General features: G+C 52.7%; 1 protein-coding gene across 4 annotated transcripts in view; it reads left to right on the plus strand.

Moving 5' to 3' along the window:
- The first annotated feature begins 4,996 nt into the window (after positions 1 to 4,996).
- The window catches only part of Rab28 (RAB28, member RAS oncogene family), a 153,211-nt gene continuing 139,121 nt past the window's right edge, over positions 4,997 to 19,086 (plus strand). The window contains exons 1-2 of one of the 4 annotated variants that reach the window (XR_001230910.1): positions 4,997 to 5,197; positions 11,536 to 13,861. Coding sequence is in view for 2 of the 4 variants with exons in the window: in XM_013503323.1 (XP_013358777.1) it covers positions 12,051 to 12,788 (738 nt within the window). In the remaining 2 variants the exon portion in view is untranslated. The other 3 variants (XM_013503323.1, XM_013503324.1, XM_013503325.1) reach the window with 3 other exon arrangements.

Below are 19,086 nucleotides of genomic sequence, written 5' to 3' on the forward strand. Positions count from 1 at the left end.
CGGAGGATGGAATCCAGTTCTGGCTGGCTCACGGCACGTGTGACCTGGCGGTGGCGGAGCAGAGCCTGCGCAGAGGCGCCTTTCTCTAATTTGGACGGAGGCTCTCTATGGCCCGAGGGCCCTGCTCGCCCCTCACCTGCCTGCAAGCCCCTGGACACTATTTATTACCACGACAATGTAGGATTTGGATTTGGATTGTGTCTGCCTGGGGACGGTGTGTTCCCCAGGGCGGAGAGGACTCCTGGAGACCACAGAGCCTGAATGTTCCCAGAATTTCCGGCCTGCCGGGAGCTTCGTGCGCTAGGCCACACTAGTTCATGGTATCCATGCTACCGGTCTATGTGTATCTACATATCTTTTATTTTTGAAAATTGCATTTGTGACAAAGGAGTGCGCAACCCCGGCAGCCCCAGGCCAGGGGTTCATTGGAACCGTGAAGGGTTTGGTGGTCTTGGTGATCGGGACCTCCGCCCCGCCCTGCTCCGCCCCACCCGGGTGTCAGAGCTCCGGAGGGGCTTCCCTTTGGGTGCTGAATGTAAGGAAGGGAGCTTGTGAGCGGGGGGGCAGGCCAGGGACCTCCACCCTTTCCCTTTGCGAAATCCAAGGCTGCGCCCTAACGGAGGTGCCTGGGAGCCCGGGACGAGGAGGGCACGCCCCAATGGCTCTTCGCAGAGATTTGCTTTCTTTCTTTTATTTTTCAAAGGAGGTTCAGACTTGTAGCACTTTGCAGTTGTTTGTATTCAAATAACGGTTATTTTTGTATTCAATGTGAAGATCCCCGGCCAGCCTTTCCACTGCGTCCCGCAGTCGTGCGCCGGTCCCTCTGTTTCCACGGCGCACCCACCTTGCCCCGGCCTGGTCCTCCCGACCCCTCACCTGTTCCAAGACAGGTGACCCGCCTGTCCTGTCAACCTCGCCGCTTTTGCCTCCTTAAGGGCACTGTGCACTCAACTAGAGTATTATCTTTAAAAAGATTTGTGAAGTTTGGAAGCTCTATTCGCTGTATTTTTTTTTCTTTAATTTATAAACTTTTAGTTTGACATGCCTTCCTGGACGCCGTGTTTTTTCTGAAACTTTGTCGGTGTGGTTTGGGAGGAACCAGGAATGAGAGTTGGAAGGAGCCGGGCCTCTGCCCTATCCTCCCTCCTGCCTTGATCGAGGACCTCTTCTCCCCGTCCGCCGCCCGCCCCTCCGGGAGGGTTTGAACCCGCGCAGCCCAGGGAATCGCGACTTCCGGGTGTGCTCAGGATCGCGGGTGAATCCGCTGAATCCGGGAGCGAAGCCCCAGGGTTCTTTGTTTTCTAATGCGCCCAGAGTTGCGCCCACAGCCAATTCCCACCTCCTGCCCTAATCTGCGGACCCTTCCACGTCCTCCCTGGCTGCCTTTTATTTTTGTAGCCTTTCCCATAAGGGATCGGGTCTTCACTTCCTTCCAAGAATGGGCTGGTACAAACTTGCGCTGAAATTCGGACACGTTTAAGAGCAAACCAGACGTGAACAGCTCATCTCCAAAGCGGGGGTCCCCTGCCACTTGTAACCCTGCCGAATCCAAAGGCCCTTTCGCTCCCTCGGTAACAGGGCCTCCTGAGCGGAACCGAAGCCCTGGTGAGAGCAGAGGATGGACGGGGCGCGGTTTTTTTGTTATCCCATTTTACAGATTAACACCCCGGGGTTGATGTTGCAAGACTCCCCGAATACCCCATCTCTCGCCGGGTCTCCCTCGAGCAAGAGTTAGTGCCACAGGGCAGGCTCCGCGGTCTCAGTCGCGCGAGGCCGGAAACTATGAAACTCAGGCCCGGGCTTCTTTCAGTTTCACCTGGAGAGCAAAGGCCGAGTTTCGAGACTCCCGGGCCGCAGCCTTCGGTCGCTTCCAGGTCTCCGGACCTGGGGATGAATTCTAAAGGCCTGGGTCAGGAGGCCCGCAACTCCGTGGGCAGCGTGGCGACTGGGGCGTTACGAAAAGGATCCCTACTTGGCGAAACAGAAATGTCAAGGGCAACGGCCTTGGGGTACGCACGCCCCAAACCCCACCCTGTCCAGCTACCTCCCCTAGGATTCCCGCAATCATTTTCTTTTAAAACCGCTTTCATGTACGATTTTAATTTTCTAGTTGATCACGAATGCATTCTCCTTTCTGATAATACCACACTCCTCCCTCCTCCCTTCCTCTGCAGGGAAAGCGTCACTTACGCAGGGTTTTTGAAAGGGGGCGTCCCCTTCTGAAAGTGGTACCCATAGTTGTTTGTTGCTGAGTCCTACTAGGCTGGTTTGTTCTCTACCCTTGGACGTGGAGGCAGGAGAACCTGGGAGTTTCTTCCGAGTAGAAAAAGGATGGGAGGTCCAGGGCTGCGTCCAGCAGCGTTCTCTCCCGCCCGCAGACTCCCTGCCTGGCCTAGCACCTCCGAGCGCTCCGTGCTACCCGGTAAGGATGGCTCAAATTAATTCAGTGAGATCCTCAGTGTGGCCCTGTCCACCTCGCTGCCCAGAGCCCCTGGGGGTCTGATTCGCCCGAGGCAGAGGTGTTCTCTGGGTCCTGCTCCGCCTGCGAGGATTTCCCACCACTGCTGGGATGCTCATGCGGCTCCTGGGGGAAGTTCCCGGTATTATTTTCTTCACTTTTTTATTTCCTTTTCTTTCTCCAAGACCAATTCTCCCTGCCTGCTTTTTTATTTTATATTGTTTTGTTTTGTTTTGCTTTGCTTTGTTTTGACCAAAAGCATCCCTTTGCTTTGCTGACCCCAATCTGCACAAACGTGCCTTGGGTCATCTACCCACCTGCCAGCTGTTGAGGTCTCCCCTGAACCTGCTCACTCACAGCAGACACAGGTGCAGCTTGAGCCCCGTGTTCTTCATCCTCCTGTCCATTCTGCCATGGGTGAATGTGAGAGCTGGTCTTCTTTTTGGACCACCCACTTTACAGATAGGTAAACCAAGGCAAGAGGACAGCACGCACTGTGACCTAAACTGAAATGGATACCAAGGACTCAGGCTGAGTCTATAATCTTGTTCTGGGAAGTAAATTTAGGATCAATTGGCTACCAAATGTCCGTGTGTGTGTGTGTGTGTGAGAGAGAGAGAGAGAGAGAGAGAGAGAGAGAGAGAGAGAGAGAGAGAGAGAGACACTGGAGCCTTCTGGCCTTGCTTATCTCAAGTTATATCCTGTTCCAAAAGCTTAGGTTTGTGGGACTCTCAGATCTCTAGACAGTATCTTGGCTGTGCAGGAAGGAACCAAGCAGTGGGAGTTAAAGCTGAGTTCTATTTTTAAAAAGAAGAGACTGTCCCAGGGAATCCCAGCATCCTTGCCTCCTTCCTACATTGGGAAAAGGGAGAGAGTTTCGTCAAGTCTAACTTCACTGGAGTTGTCTAAAATCATCTCAAACATCATCCCCATGCCTCGGAGCCCTGAGTGACTTGGTAGTCTTAGCACCCAGAACCTGTAGAGACTGGGCAGAGTGGACGGGGCCAGGAGCGGAGTGCGTCCTAGAGTACTGCTCCTGGTTCCTTGTTCCCTGCTGTCAGGGGGATGGGAGCTCAGGAGACAGCCTTGGATACGGGCAAAGTGTCCCCTAGGGTGGAACCTCATTCCAGGCCTGTAGCTATCTCAAGACAGGTCTTGCAGATCTGAGTACCAACTGGCCACCCAAGCTTGGTACCACCAGACCAGACCACCAATCCACATTCCTGACCTAAGATTCAGTTGACTTTCAGGAGATAAACAGAGACTCTGGCTTCTGCCTCCAAACTCTTCAGAATCCAACACACATACAGAAAGGCTCCTGCTTTGCCGGACAAAAAGCCAGGACCACCAAGCATGAGATACAGGCCAAATCAGACATTTCCCCCAAACCAGGAGACTCCCAGAGAAGTTTCTGGCCTCCAATGGACGTTGGGGGGGATGGGAACAGTGTTCTTTAAGGGACAGGAAGTACACAGGAGCAGGGGCCCTGCCTGCTGCCTAGGGATCTGTGGGGCTTAAGCCTTTAAGGTCACCAGTCTCACTTTGTCTTAATTGGGAGTGGCACAGAGCTGGTGGGGACTGCAGGAGACAGAATGGTTCACTCTGCATGTCAAAAAGGACTCAGAGCCGGTGGCAGCAATGGCTGCAGAAGCCACTTTGAAGGAAACAACAGCAGAGGCTTTTAATTGGAGGGAGGCCTAGGGGAACAACCAAAACATATTTGATAAGAGTCACAACAACACCAAATCAACACTGCTTCTGTTTGTCTGGGGCACCGCACGTGAAAGAGCACCCACAAGTCCTGTCCTGCCCTCCGGTTCGCTGTGGCTGCCTGCAGCCTAGCTGATGTGACCTCCCTCTTACAGAAAAAGGAAACGGAGGCTCAAAGTGACAATGTGATTTTTCCATCATCACAGGCTACAAGGGGTGAAGTCAGGGGCGGTCAAAGCCCGGAGGTATATTTTTATGATTTGAGGTGGGCGAGTCCTTTAGCACCTGCATCCTCCACCTTTGGCTTCAGGGTGGTTGGATCACAAGATGTGGGTGGACTTTGAAAACTATTAAGCATTGTCCAACTGGTGTAGTCTTATTGTTTTGGACAGTATTATTATTATTATTATTATTATTATGACCTTCTGGGCAGTGCTGAATTCCTACATTCTTCAGGGATTTACAAGTGCCCAGTGGTCCGCTCAGCTTAGCGTCTGTCAAAGGTCTGGAGAACCCTAGATTATTTTTTTCTGGTCTCCTGATATAAATGTTTCTCATTTTTTTTCAAATGCCAAAGCAGGAATGCAAAAACTGTGATATAATGTAAATGGTTACATCATCTAATAAACTGGCTTCTTCCCCTGGAGTCGCACATAGGAGTTATTCAACCTAAATTGGCTCGTTCAATCATGAAAGCATTTATAAGACAGGACTGATTCCCAGGGCCCTCCAAGCAGGGCGGGTGGGTACAGCGCATCACCCTGAACGTCAAAAGTCTAAATTTGCTGCAGTTTGGAAGAGAAAGAACCCGAAAGGGCCCTGCGGCCCCGCACCCGCCCAGTTCTGTGATGCCTTGCGCTGCGCAGCAGGAGGAGAGAGGCCCGACTGGGGCTTCTGGTCCACCCGGAGCCAACCCGGAACCGTGACCACTGAATAGCACCCCTCCGCTCCCATTGGCGTGTCCAGTTCAAAGGAAAGAGCAGAGCTGCGAGGGTAAGGGTGTCGCCTTCTCTGGAGCCTCCGGGCGAGGTAAGCTCAGGGCCCGGCTCAGAAATTTCCCGAGCGCGCGTGGAGAGCCCTCCCTCCCGGCCTAGGACTCGCGGCACGCTCTGCCCGCGGGGCTCTGTCCCGCCTCCTCCGCCCCAGGCCGCTCCGGCCTGCGGTTTTTGAGCCTGGAACCAGGGGTGCCCGGATCTCTGCACCGATCCATCTGCGTTTTCTGCAGTTGCATCTTTAAAGTCGCGGTGAAGATCTAGCGCAGTGCGGCCCGCGGGTTTCTCGGTGAGCTCTCCGCATCCCTCTCCCAGCCCCGCGCGGGCACCAGCTCGGGCCTGTGCTCTGTGCCCAGGTCTTGGGCTTGCGCCTGCCCGGCGGGTGGGGGCGGCAGGGTGTCGGTTCCGGACCGGACCGTTCGCGGCTGCCCTCCACGCCGGTGGAACCGGGCTGGGGCTCGGTGTCCCCTTGGTCTATAGAGTGCGGGACCTGGGAGCCTGGACGCTGCAGGCCTACGGCGGCTGTGCCACTGGACTGGTGAATCTTAGGAAACTGACTTCTCTTCTTTGGAAATCTTTTTTTTTTTTTTTTTTTTTTTTAAGTTGTACGGCTCCTGGGTGACGCTTGGAGTGGAGGGAAAGAACAACGCTTTTCTACTTTCAGTAGTGGGTCTTGCCTTTCCTGAGCAATTTAGGCGTTTCTTTGGGGATGATTGTTTTGTTTTGGAGGATTTAGGTCGCCCCAGTTGCTGACCTGACGGCCGCACCGGAGGGTGATCTCTCTCGGCCTCTCTGTCAGCCTTCCCGGCCCTGAGTGGTCAGCTTTTCCTCACGATGGACTGCTCCCCCGAAGTGTGAGGATGGCTTGCTCGGGAGGCGGGAGACCTGACCCGGTCCACCTCTGGGCCGTGCCGCACTCCGGAGAGTGCCCTGTCCTTAGATGGAAAATGCACTAATGGGGAAAAACTCACACAAGCGCTTTCTCCACCAGAAAGCGATGGCGGAGGCGGGGGGAGCTCGCTGTATATAAGAACCAGCAAAGCCGCTCATTTTAATAAGCTTATTAACATTTTTGAATCGCTTCCCTTGTATGCACCAGGGCCCGCTTGGAAGGCGCGGCTGAGCTGTGCGCTGGGTTTTTTGCACTGCGGCACCCAAAACTGCAGTTTTCAGGGTATAGACTTCCGCGGGGGGGTGGGTGCAGGGCGGCGCCCACAGCGCGCATTCCAGATCCCTGTGTCCCGCAGCTTTGCCAGGTGCCGCCCCGAGGACTGCAGCCGTCAGAGGGTGTAAGGCTATGTAGATTCAGAGATCGCCGAGGAGTGTTAGTGACCGCTGCTGAAGTGATCCCGAGTTGTCCCCACAAGCTTGGAGGAGTCCAAGTCCTCTGGTCGTCCTGCTAGACCTACTTTTTGTTTGTGTTTTTTGGGAACAGCTGGTAAGATTTTTGGAACTGATGCTCCTGAGGGTTCAAAAACTAAATAGTAAAAGCTCTGCTTTGGCCCACGCCGGACTTGGTGTCTGGAAGGAGATGAGACTGTCACAGGTGACTGACCCCTGGGAAGCACCCTTCTAGCAGGAGGGCTGGGATGCTGCCCTTCTTTCTTCTTACCCCTCCCCCTGGGAAGACTGACCAGTGTGTCTTTGATTCCCTAGTCCTTGGGTAAGGTGGCTAGAGACACACAGCCTTCCAGAGGTCAAAGAAAGAGAGGAGACCTTTGGGTCACAGAGCAGAAGAAAAGACTTTGGCCAGAGCCTGGCCAAACCCAAGCTCTCCTCCTCTTTCAGGTCTCCACTTTCAGGTCGCAGGCTTTGGCTGTGTCACTCATACACTAAGTGTGAATTTAAGAGTTCTTCCTGAGTTGGTCCCGCAGCTCCCAGATGTCCTTAATGTCCTGGGAAAACAGCGGTGTCTGAGCTGGCGGTGTCTGACCTTAGGATCTCTGGGAAGACGAGGCTGTGGGATGGTGCATGTATAAGGGCTGGAATCCCCTGCAAAAAACCCTTTCCCATCTCTGCCTGAGAGTGCGTGAGACCCAAGAGAAGCTGGCAACTGTGCTCTGCTGACCCTAGACAAGCCGTCCTTATTCTTTCTGCCAGCTGGGTGCTGACTCTGGGGAAAAAGCAAAGCGCAAAAGCTGGTTTGGTCTTGGGGTCAAGTTCTCCAGCCTCAGCACTCAAGATTCTTACTGGTGCCTGAGCGCAACTCAGATGCAAGCAAATTCCACGGAGCATCCCATCATCTCCTACTTGACCCTATTAAAATGCACATTAATACTTCTGACCTGAAAAAAAAACGAGGTCCCTGAGAAAACACTCTCTGTTTCCATGGCATATGGGGAAGTGGTCCAAATTCAAAATTGGACAGACGCTCCAGCTAGGAGCCAGCCAGCTAGTCAGCAGAGTGCAGCCCCATTAAAGTGGATGGAAACACCCTTAGAGAGGTTAGCAGTGGTCAGCTGGGTGTTGGGGCTTTCCTTAAGTGGAGCAGGGCTACCCATCCCAGGACAGCATATCCTCAGCATGTGCCCAGCATATGCCCGGATAGCCTCCTTAAGGTGACCATGGCTCATGCCCCCATGGAGAGCTGGAATCCTTACCTAAAGACTTGCTGGGATAGCTGTTTGCCAGCAACCGCCCTTGCTTGGCATTCCCAGTGCAGGGTCTGGCCCATCCGGAGCTCCCAAGTGTTTTACAGGGAAGATCCCTACTGCAGATCTTTTTACATTCCAAGAAATGGGTTCTCTTGACATTTGCTTTCAATCTCACCTCAGGTAGTCTTGGTTTCCTGGGACTGGTAACACACCCAGGAGTGATTCTCTGGAAAAGCTGAGAGAGACCAGGGACTCAGGCCAGGTGTCTTGACCCTCCAAGGGGGAAGGCAGTGAGAGCATCAAACTGAAAATCCCCCCAGGCGCAGCGCCTGGGTTTGGAGCCAACTTTTATGAAGCCCTAGCTAGTACTACTGTGCTGAAAAAATAATTACTCCCAGCAGGATGGGTGAGTGAGCGAATCATGCGCTCCTGAAACAGCTGGTGTCATTAAATACTTGTAGCCTCACTGATAAGTTTGCACAGTTACATAAGGAAATGTGCCATTAACAAAGTATAGAGACGAGGAAGGGAGAACAGTTAGCCTCCATGGAAAACCTTCTTCAAATCAACACGTTTCTCATATCCTCTGCAGCTGCACCTTAAAAATAAATTGGCCTGAGGTACATAGATTTCAGTGGAAATAGTGGTTGCTCCAGGTCCTGGGTTCTAACCTGAGCAGTCATTTACATAAATAAACTTATATACATAAAATGAAAAATAAATTCATTAGCAAGCTGGGGGAGTAGTTCAGTGATAGAGAGATAAAGTATTTGCACAATGCCCTGGCTTCAGGTCCTCAGGCAGGCTTTCTCTCTGTTTGTCTCTCTCTGCTGTTGTATATATGTATATATGTGTGTGTATATATATATATATATATATATATACATATGTGTATCTATATGTGTTATATGCACACATTGTGGGGCGAACTTGCATTCTTTCTGTTCAAAGGAATCTGTAGAATTCCTTTAAAATAATTATTTCCTAGGACATTATTTCTTAGGACATAATTATTTCCTATTTATTTGGCTTACAATAATTATTGTCCTCGCGTTTCGGCCTGTGGCCAGGCATTTGCTGGATGCGCTGGTCCTCTTGTGCAGAAGGCTGGGACCTGCTCTCAGGATTTCTTCTAGGGAGACTGCAATGCTCGCACTCACAGGCACGACAGTCACAGACAATGTAGAGGCCAACTGGAATCTGTCATAAGTGCTCTGCGCAGGGAAACTTTAATGGAGAGCTCAGAGAGAAAGCATAAAGATTTTAAAGCACAGAGATTTTTTTTTTAAAAATTGAGGACAGTCTTTATTGCAGAATCCTTGTCTGTCTTGTTCTCCTCATTCTTTCCTTGCTCATTCATTTGTTCAGATAGTCGCATATGTTTGTTGAACACCTCTGCACTGGAGATACACAGACATCTGGCAGTGGTGGCATTTACTGCCTCACATGAGGCAAAAATGTTCATGCAAAAAGAAAAATAAAGCATGGTGTGGGTTGCTGCGAAGGAGCTCCAGAAATGCCCTGTATTATGAGGGTTAGTCAAGGAGGGTCATGGGTGTGCCAGACATTTGTTAGAGCACTTTCTCTGTGTGCATCACTAGGGCCGCCTCGCTCTCTATTTGTGTGGCAGAGGATCTCTTTTAGGGGCTCAGCTTCCACCCTTCTGCACCCCTTTATTTGGGCCCCTCATGGAGCCTTCTCTGGGTTTGCAAAAAGCAGACAGTGAGTGGGGAGACCAGGCCTCAGCTCAGACTGTTGGTGCCTCCCCCCCACCAGCCCCTTTCCTTACCGCCCAGCAGGAGACTCTGCCAGGTAGGAGGGAGGAACAGGGTCAAGGAGGCTCTCTGTGGACTGCAGCCCAAGACCCGGTGCCCTCGGGAGCCAGATGGGGCCAGTTCCAGGTGACTGGAGCTCTTAGAGCCTAGAAATGCTGAGAAGTTGCTAGAGGGGACTGGGGCAGCTTCTGAGTCTCTCTCAGATGCAGCTTTCCAATCCTGCGTATGCCAATTATTGTGCCCCGGGAACCAACACCTTAATTAGCCTATAACCTGTTTCCTGAACAGCAAGAAATGAAATACTTCATTCATTCCTTCCAGCAGCTGCATTCTGATTCCCCCACTTTGGGAACAGAACTTATGCTATTTCTGGCGGAGCTGGAGTTTGAACCCAGACTACTCAGCTCCAAACTACTCTGCGCTGGCCACACTTGTGTTTGCCCCTCCCTCCAGCCTGCACATTGGGGATCCCACTTACGGAGGCACAAAGGGAGCTGGTGAAGGAGAGCCCAAGCGCCGTCAGACTGTGAGCTAAGTGTGCCGCGCTCCTCAGCTCGTGTCATTCTCTCTGTGAGAGGCAGAATGTGCTGGGTGCAGGCAAAGGAAAGAGAGGAAACAGTGCTTGGCGAGAGCTGTACAGCTCAAAAAGTGGCGTGGGGAGGAGGCTCCGGAAGCAGAGCCAAGTTTGGACGCCAGGCTCCTAGCGATGGGCAGGCGGGTTCCCTAGCTGCTGGCTCGAAGTCTCCCCATCAGAAAAGGGAGACATTTAGGTTTGCTTGAGATACAAGGAGATAAGGTAGGTAAAGTCCTTTGGTGCTGGATACAAAGCAAACTCTCAAAAGCTCATCTGCACCCAAGGCTGGATGGAAGCAGTCCCTCTAGAATCCTGCCTGGTTTCTCCTCCCCTTCTTTCACACCTTTCCTAAATCTCCTGGTGGGGAGGCATCAGGGAATAGTAGATCAGCTTTCATCTCCAGTAGGGACAGAGGCAACACCCTGGAAAGAAAGTCTTCTTAATCCCACTCAATTTAGTATACACCAATATACCACTCCTTTAGTATACACCATTTACTATATACCAGCGTGGACACTGGGGACACCATGGACCCTAGGCGGCTGGTAGCTGCAGCAGGCTGAGACAGTCCAGGTTGAGAACCCAACTGACTCCTCTTTTCCTATCTGGGGTGACAGGGAATAGAGTATAATGCCATCGCTCTGATTCACGCCTTCTGACTTCAGAGATCCTGATTGCTTTTCTCAGGGCCAGATTGGAAATTTTCTCAGCTCCAGGCACTCAACCTGGGCCAGCCCCCAACATGCATCCACCTTGTGCCCCCATTATGTCCACCACCTCACCAGGAGACTGTGGCTCCAGGAGGGGAAAAAAATGTGTCTAATTCCCAGGCACCTCAGCGTTAGGCACTGACCATCCCCACCTTGGTTTAATTCTCCTGAGAACTTCATGAAGTAGGTGGGATTATCCTTCTTTTACAGACCAGTGAGGAAAGTTCAGGAAGGTCAAGTGACTTGGGCAGGGTCACACAGTTTGGAAGTGGTGGCAGGGAACTGGCCATGGGCCTGTGGGACTTCAAAGCTGCCAACTACTGGCTTCCAGGCCTCCGCAGCCCCCCTCCTGCTTTGAGGGTGTGGACTTGCTTGTCAGGGAAGAAGGGTGGCTCCCACAGGGGATTGGGAAGGGGTATTAATTCTCTGGTCAGTTTCCTATTAAGAAAACACCCGACTCTGGCCCACCTCCTCCCCAGGGCCACTGCTCAGGCCTCCTGTAGGCGAGGCCTGTATATTTGTAGTTTGATTCCGCCCGTCAAGGCTAATTTCTCCCTACAACTTAATGGACTCGGCTTGACGTGCATAATGATTCCTAATCACGAACATTATTTTCGCTAGCTCGGAGACATGTTCCAGTTGTTGTGACAGATCGCGTTTCAGCCGTAATGACGGAAAATTACCATTTCTAATTCTCCGGTTTTTGACACCTAAATCCACAGACCATATGTGGCGGCAGAAACCCGGGCCCGGCAGTCCTGCTTCTGCGCCTCAGTGTAGCTGTCCTTCAGTCCCGAGCCTCCACGTGCCAACCTTGCCAACGGTGCCAACCAGAGCTGACTGTGCCCGAGGGGACAGCGCTGGACGGGCTCCACGGGTGCAGCAGAATTTGCTGACCGCCCAGCCTTCGGACCCCTCCTCTCAGAGGAAGGTGCCCCCAACCCTAGAGGCAAAACCTAGAGCTTGGGAGGGCCGCAGAGACTGCAGCATCTTCAGGGACCCATTCTGCTCATGAGGACATGGGCACAGAGAGGAGAACACCCTTGCCCCATATCTCACGGCTAGTCCTGGGCGGGTCAGTTTTGTTCAGAATTATTCCGAACGTCGTGCAGACCCTCCTTGGAGGAAGCCCATTTAGTCTGAACGTCGATCACTGCCCTTTGCTCCTGGGAGTGAAGAGATACCTGCGCCGAGCAATGAATGTCAGCTCAGAATTTACTAACCGTGCCTTAGGAAGATGTCCCAGAACCTCAGAAACGGAAAACGCTCACGTCTGAAAACGGCTGAGACCAATAAGCCTCTCGCTAAGGGGTCCGGAGGCGCCAGCCTTCGCCGGACGCAGCCGCGCACGCTGGGGAGGTGCTGGCGCGGCGGTAGCGCGGCGGGTGGAGGAGCGCGGCAGGTGCGAGGGCGTGCGCCCCCTCAGGCGAACAGGCGGGACCAGCGCCCCAGCTCCCCTAGGCAGCGGCGGGGAATTTCGGGAGTTATCTGTGCTCTGCCGCGCGGGAGGAGGGGAGCGGCTGCGCGCCCAGGATCCGATCCCTCGCGAGCGCGCCGGGGACTCTGTGCGCAGCGCGCCCCGCGCCGCCACCCGCGGGGATCTCAGCGCGCCTCCCCTCGCGCAGAAACAGCTTTGACCCAGGAGGGTCAGCGAGACCAGGCTCCAGTTAGAGAAACAGAGGGGAGACGGGAAATCGGGCAAGGTCTGTGTGTCTTTCGCCAAGGTCAAAAGCGGGTCTCTGCTCGGCTGTCCCCATCCATCCTGGCCACTCGCGCGCCCGCCTGTCTGCCGCGGTGCACCGCTCCGCGCCGCTCCCTGCTCGTGTGCTGCCGCCCCCGCGGGACCCATTCCCGGGACACTTCTTCCCGTCCGCTGAGTCCACGCGAGATCACTGCGATGCCTCTGCTGTTTCTGACCCAACCCACGCCTTTAGGGCCGTCTCGGAGAGCTGGAGAGAGGCTGAGGCTGGTGTGAGCCCGCCGGTGTAAATATTAAAGTGTTTGGCTTCTCCGTAACACCTCTACCAGCGTATGCCCCAGAGCAGGGCTTTGTTGACTAAAATAAATGTCTTAGGAATGCATTTTTAGGTACAAATACATTGGATCAAAAATTAGATACAAATACATTGGAGATTCCCACCGAGGGAGGCTGAAAATATTTCTCTGGGGAAAGAGTAGAGGGCTTTTTGCTTGATTCTTTATCCTGCTCTGAAGCAGAGATCATCCTGAGATTCACTGCCTGAAGTGCGAGAGGAAGGGGCTCTTCGCACCTTTTCCCACCAAAAGCACTACAGGGAAGACGTTTGTGAAAGCGTTTGCAGAAGCAAAGGTAAAGAACAGCCTGTGGATATAGCTGCACCACTGACCTGGAAGAACTGGCCCCAAAAGGCAGAGAGAGCTGCCACTCCGGTTGCAGGCTCCAGTTGGAAGCTTTGACTGCTTCCTCTAACCAGCTGGGAGACTGACAGCAGGACTGGGGCCAGTAGCTCTCTTCCTTTTGATGCTACAGGGTTCCCTTAGCAGGGAACTGCAGGAAGACATCCCTGGCAGTATACTGGGAGGAAAAGAGATGCTCTACGCTGGTACACAGGCCTCTGAGCAGAGGGGACCCCGATCTTTGCACCCAGTCATCTGTAGCCAGACAACCTAGAGTCAACCCCAACCCTGCCTGTTACTGATTTATTGCCATTGCACCTCAGTTTGCTCATCTGAAAACAGTGTAGCGATAGAATTTATCGATAAGGTTTTGCTGAGGATTACATGAGTTAAAGTGGCGCAGGGTAGTGCCTGACATAACACTTCCTCAATTACCCATACCCGGCATACAGTAAGCACTTGATATATGTTAAGTATTTTTGAAAGACACAACTGCTCACCTAGGAAGGAATCTCAGGTCTTTTCTTGGATTCAAACAGATGCAGAGGCCACCACAAACCATGGGCAGAAGATTTGTGGAGAGAGGCTCTAAGTGCTGCTTTGTAGCTTGTCGGGAGGCCTTCCCAGTCTGGACTCTGGATGTCAATGTCAACTCTGCTACTTGCTAGCCTAGTAAGTTTGAACTAGTAGAGAGTCTGTGTGTACCTCTGTTCCTCTTGTGTGTAAAATGAGGATGGCATGCCTATCTCGTGTGCCTGTTATGAAGCTTAAATAAATACATGTGAAGCTTGTAGAACGATACCTGGTGAGTGCTTTATGTTTGCTTTAAAATAACATACATGAAGGAGTACTGTTCTCAGCGCCTGACAGTAAGAGCTCAATATTACTGGCTCTTACTCCTTAGGAATGCTGCTAGTAGAGGGGAAGAGGAGGTAATCGGTCCATTCTCTGGTAACCGAGTATGATTGCTCAGAAACAAGGACTTCAGGCACGATCTGAGTTCAAGACTGAGGAGACGAGCTGGGTGGCCTGCATCAGTCACACCCTCTCCAGGCAGTAACCGCTTGTCCAAGGAGAATCACAATTTCCATTTAGCAGAGGAGACCAGAATTTTCCCGAAGGGAGAACTCTGGGGTCTTGGGGACATTTGGAAGCTTGTCTTCAAGCCATTCAGGTAGGGGAAGCAGCTTCTCGACTTGATTGAATGTGTGCTTGTGATCTGCAGAAGGAAGGGTTGCTTGTGGGGTGCTTTGCTGCCCAGGGCAGCCCAGCACACTCATAAAGGCTGGATGCTATACTGAGCTTCCATTGTAATTCCCAGCACCCGTGCTGTCACAGAAATGTTGGCTTACAGTCTGGTGGAGGAACTGTATGGGACCTTTGCTGGTCCTTCATAAAATGCTTGTGGAAGGGCAGAATTCATCTGGCATTCCCAAATGCCTCTTCTTGGAAGACCGTCCTGATCAGAAATCTGGATTACTTTCCACGTCTTGTGAACTGTTTACAGTGTGACTGAGGGGCGGTGTGAAATCCGCAGGCTATTTTTTAGATTTAGAGTTGACAATGTGTCTGGCACACAGTACTGGAAAAATGGGAACCCCTGTTATTAAGCCAGATCATAAATGCCTGAAAGGGGGGGGAGTAGTAAGAACATTCTGGGACACAAGAAAGCTCACTTTTAAGCCTTCCCAGAAAAGCATCTGAATCACTTTTGGGGTAACTTCTGTCGCTTTCACTGAAGGACATTCTGAGTTTGAGAGGCCCTTTCACCTGAAATTTCTCTCTTTATCAGAGGAACCCCCAGAGAAAGTGGTGGAAGCATGAGTTCCCTTGGTGTCTGCTCTCCCCGCAAACCCCAGCCCTCAGTGCTCAGCGCTGTTGTTTAAAACTGGGAGACACTTGGGGTGGGCAGCACCTGTGGCCTCTTTCCCCCCCTGGGGGCTGCAGTGATGGTTTCTCCTGGGCACTTGGGTCTGTGCTTGGAGCAGGCAGGACTCAGCACCAAATTGTCGTCCGGCTGGCATGGAGTTCAGAGTCACCACCCTGAGGCCTGGCAGAATGATGGCTTTGGCTTTCCTTGCCTGTTCAGGGGGAGCCACCGTTGGCTTCCCATTGGGCAGGTGCCCTCCATGGCAGGCTACCTCTACCCACTAGGTGACACATTACACCCGCTTGGTGTGGGACATTATTGCCCCTGTTTTATGTTTGAGGGGGGCAAGAAAGAGCAGTGAATTCATCAAGACCGCCTTGAGGGCTCCTGGCCCTGCCCGTGTCTGTATTCTGCCTTCCTTCTTTCCAGGGCAGAAGCACCTGACATGTGGTAGGATTCTCTGAGCATTTGTGGAAATAGGATGGTATTGTTGTCCTAGTGTTACCGACTGTGAAGCTGAACTTGTAAAGGGAAAACTGCCTGCTCAGGAGCGCAGAGAGAGCAAGAGGAGTGGCTGGGCCATCCCCAGCAACCCACAGGGGAGAGGCCAGAAGGGGTTGAAGGTGCCCCCCACTTACCCTCAGCAAGTCTCAGGCGGAGGCGAGGGAGACAGTAGTAGGGTGGCCCAGGGCCACTAGCCCGCACTCACTGCCATTGCTACCTCCTCCTTTGGGGATCCAGCGAGGCATGAACTATCCACTATTTACCACTATCCACTACTTACCGCTTGTATAAAGGGCCCAGCTTAGTTTTCTTTCTGTCACTGTCCAACTGGAAGGCACCCCCAGACCCAGGATGGGCTTTCCCTTCCCTTTCTCCAAACTCAGCAGCTGTCTATGGTGCAGGAGGCCTAGAGATCGCACCACCGGCTCTGTGGGCAGAAAGGCCTGGGCAGGGAGTCCAGATCCTGGGTGGTTGGCTGGAGCAGGTTGGGCGGGTGGGTGAGGGTCATAGGCAGGGGTGGTTTGTGGCGTGAGTACAGTGGGGCCTGACAGAGGTGGGGGCGGTGGAATTGTTGGGGCCAAGGCGCAGCAAGGGTTCCCACAGCAGCTAAGAGCCCAGCCGGTGTCCCCTGCTTCTCCTTCCCGCCTGGCAGGATCAGCCCAAGAGGCTGGCTGCCGCCGCTCTCTGCCTGAGCGCTGGACTCTCCTTCCCTCCCATTAACAACCGCAGCGTTCCCGGAATGCCAGCAATCCTGCCGGCTTTGTGTGGGGCAAGTGTCGGGGGAGTAGGTTCGAGTAGGTGGGAGGGATTGTGGTGGCCAGTTCCCCAAACCCTAGCTGTTCGTCTGGTAAGAGCCCCAACCGGAGGGACCACTTCCGGCAGGGGGTTTTGGGTGCCCCCCAAACCCTCTTGGGGTCTGGGGTCCTTCTGCATGGAAGAGCTGGTGATGTCTACCAGCTTTTGAAGCTAAAAGAAGAACGAAGATGCTCCCTAAATGAGAAAGCTCCCAAGGATGTCAGGGCTGAGCTTGCCTCAGACCTCCGCGCGCGTCAGAATTCGGTGGGCAGTGTAGTAGGTTTCAGTGGACAGGGGCAGTGCCCGGAAACCAGCATTTTTACCCCTCGGGTGGTCCTGGCGCTAGGGCTCTGGGACCGCTCATCGAAGCCCCGCGCTGAGAAGTGTGGGGAGGTGAGTGCAGTCTGGCCTAGGTTCCCACCGCCCTGGGATCCCCTGAGCCAGGGACGCAGGGAAGCCCAGCGGAGCCAAAGACCTGCTCTTGGGTTTAGCAGCTGGGGTGAGGCCTGGAACCAGAACTGCGCTGACACGGCTTCCTCCTTCGAGGCTGCCGCGCCTGCGGATCCGCAGCAAGCGTCAGCGCCCCAGGCCCTGCTCGGGGGACCGCGCTCGCTCCAAGGTCAGGGCGCACGCGGAGCTGAGCCCCGGGCAGGCCGGGGTTCCCAGGCCCTGCAAGGGACAAAGCTGCCGGGGGCTGCGGTTCTGAGGGCGGGAGCATCCTCGCAACCAGTAATCCAGGCGCGGCCATAGAGGGGCGACCGAGCCTCGGCCGGCTTGGGGACAGGGTGGGCCGGTGGTGGTCACGAGGCTGCGAGTCTGAGGGGTCGAGCTGTGCCTCTCTGGGACCCTGCAGCGTTTTGCATGGAAGCTCTGGGTCCCGCTTGCCTGCGGCCAGGAAGCGGAGGCTGCATTTTTTTTCGTGCAGAACGGGGGCGTCGCTTCCTGCCTGCCCAGTGGGGGGTCACGCCAGGCTCCGAGCACAGCCACCTGCGGAGCCCACACCTGGGGCCCGGCTCCCCGCGCACAGCCCTCTCCCTGCCGTCTGAAATGGAGCGAGAGATCTGCCCTCCCTCGAGGAGAGGCAATGAAGTTGTCAGGGATTCACGAGCGCAGTGTTTGCTCGGCCGTTACCTATCCAGGTGAATTATTTGCGGTGACTTCTAATTTCCTTCCCCAAAGAAAACCGTGTCCTCCCGTCTTTCCACCCGCCCCCCTTCCTTAGCTTAAATGCTTATGAAAAATTGGTGGAAAAACATCTTCAGTGGCCTTTGGCTTCTCCTAGAAAAACAACCAACCCTCACCAGTAATAGTGAAAACTTTAAAATTCATGTCTTTATCCCAGGCGCCCCTCGTTTGCAAACTGACAAACATGTTTGGACTTTCAGAGGTCGGACTTGGTATCTGGCAGTTTCACAGAGACGGCTTGGCCGAGAAATAACTGAAAATGGAAGACGTTAATCTGCGCTCTGTTTATTCTAAGCCGCCTATTGGCTGGCTAGTGATCATGCCAGGACTGAAAGTTTTCTCTCAATACATGGGCAATTTATAGGGGGGGGAAAGGTAGATTATGGCACTCATGAAATTCAATAGGAGTATCATTAGCATCCCCCCCTCTTTTTGTCGTTCCCGCTTGGTTTCTTTTACATGAAATTCCATATAAAACATGAACTATTTATATAAAAATTTGCAGTGTTACCTTAACCAAAAATACAGGGAATGGAATAATTAAGGAGCACAACTAGGCATATTAATTAGCCCACCTTGCACATGCAGCTCTATGTCCTACATGGCGTTTTTCATTACTACATGAGCTGTTAAATGCATACAGGAGGTGCATTTGTGGGCACATTAACACACTAGGAGAACTTGAACTTGTTCATTTCCTGGCTTTTATGGGCCTGATTGAGCTGTATGGGCATGCTGTACCCGGGCTCACATGCCCTGAACTCCTACTGACTTCTCAAGCCCTGTCTGCAAGGTGGAGGGAGGCAAGGAGAATAGAGCACAGTTAAATGTGAGGGGCAGAATCTAAGTGTCTGTGACCTTGGCTTCGGGGTGACTTCTCATGAAGTTGGCTGGGGTCCCTTTCTTCAACCAGTGGGCTTTTCAGAGACCACATGACAAAGCCATCCTAACACTGGATCTTCCCCCCACTGGCTTTGCCCGAGCTGTCTTCTCAACTTTGTTACACACATGAAATCTAATCTGAAGCTGCCCTGCTCCCTTAACGGGCAATCCAGCTCTTCCCCTTACTGCAAATGTGTTTGAAATAATTCTTACCCACGCAACACAACAGAACACAACACTGTGGCTTTTGCTTTGGGTTTCTATATTCCTTTATTCCCAATCACAAAAGTAAAAATAACTTAACAGAATAACTGGATTCCTAGAAATGCAATGCCCAGCACCGGACAGGTAACCTAACATAGAAATAAATAATCTTGCATCCTGATAGGTAGTTGCAATGTAAGAGAAATAATTTAGATTACCTGGATTGAAAAGATTGCTTGTAGAGTCAAGAAAACTGAAGAAGAGAAAACTGTACATAGCTCCACCTTCCACGTAAATGTTTTTTCAAATAGGAGTCTAGCAAAGGAAGTAGCTTATTTGACTCTGGTGTTAGGATAAAGAACAAGCCTTTTGAATTCTGCTTGACAGCAGATTATGTAAGACAAGGTAAAGTCACCTTTAAGGTGGATGCATGCAAGAGACAAAAAAAAAAAAAAAA

The sequence above is a fragment of the Chinchilla lanigera genome, unplaced genomic scaffold (assembly GCF_000276665.1).
Source record: "Chinchilla lanigera isolate Chin_1 unplaced genomic scaffold, ChiLan1.0 scaffold00079, whole genome shotgun sequence".
Classification (NCBI taxonomy): domain Eukaryota; kingdom Metazoa; phylum Chordata; class Mammalia; order Rodentia; family Chinchillidae; genus Chinchilla; species Chinchilla lanigera.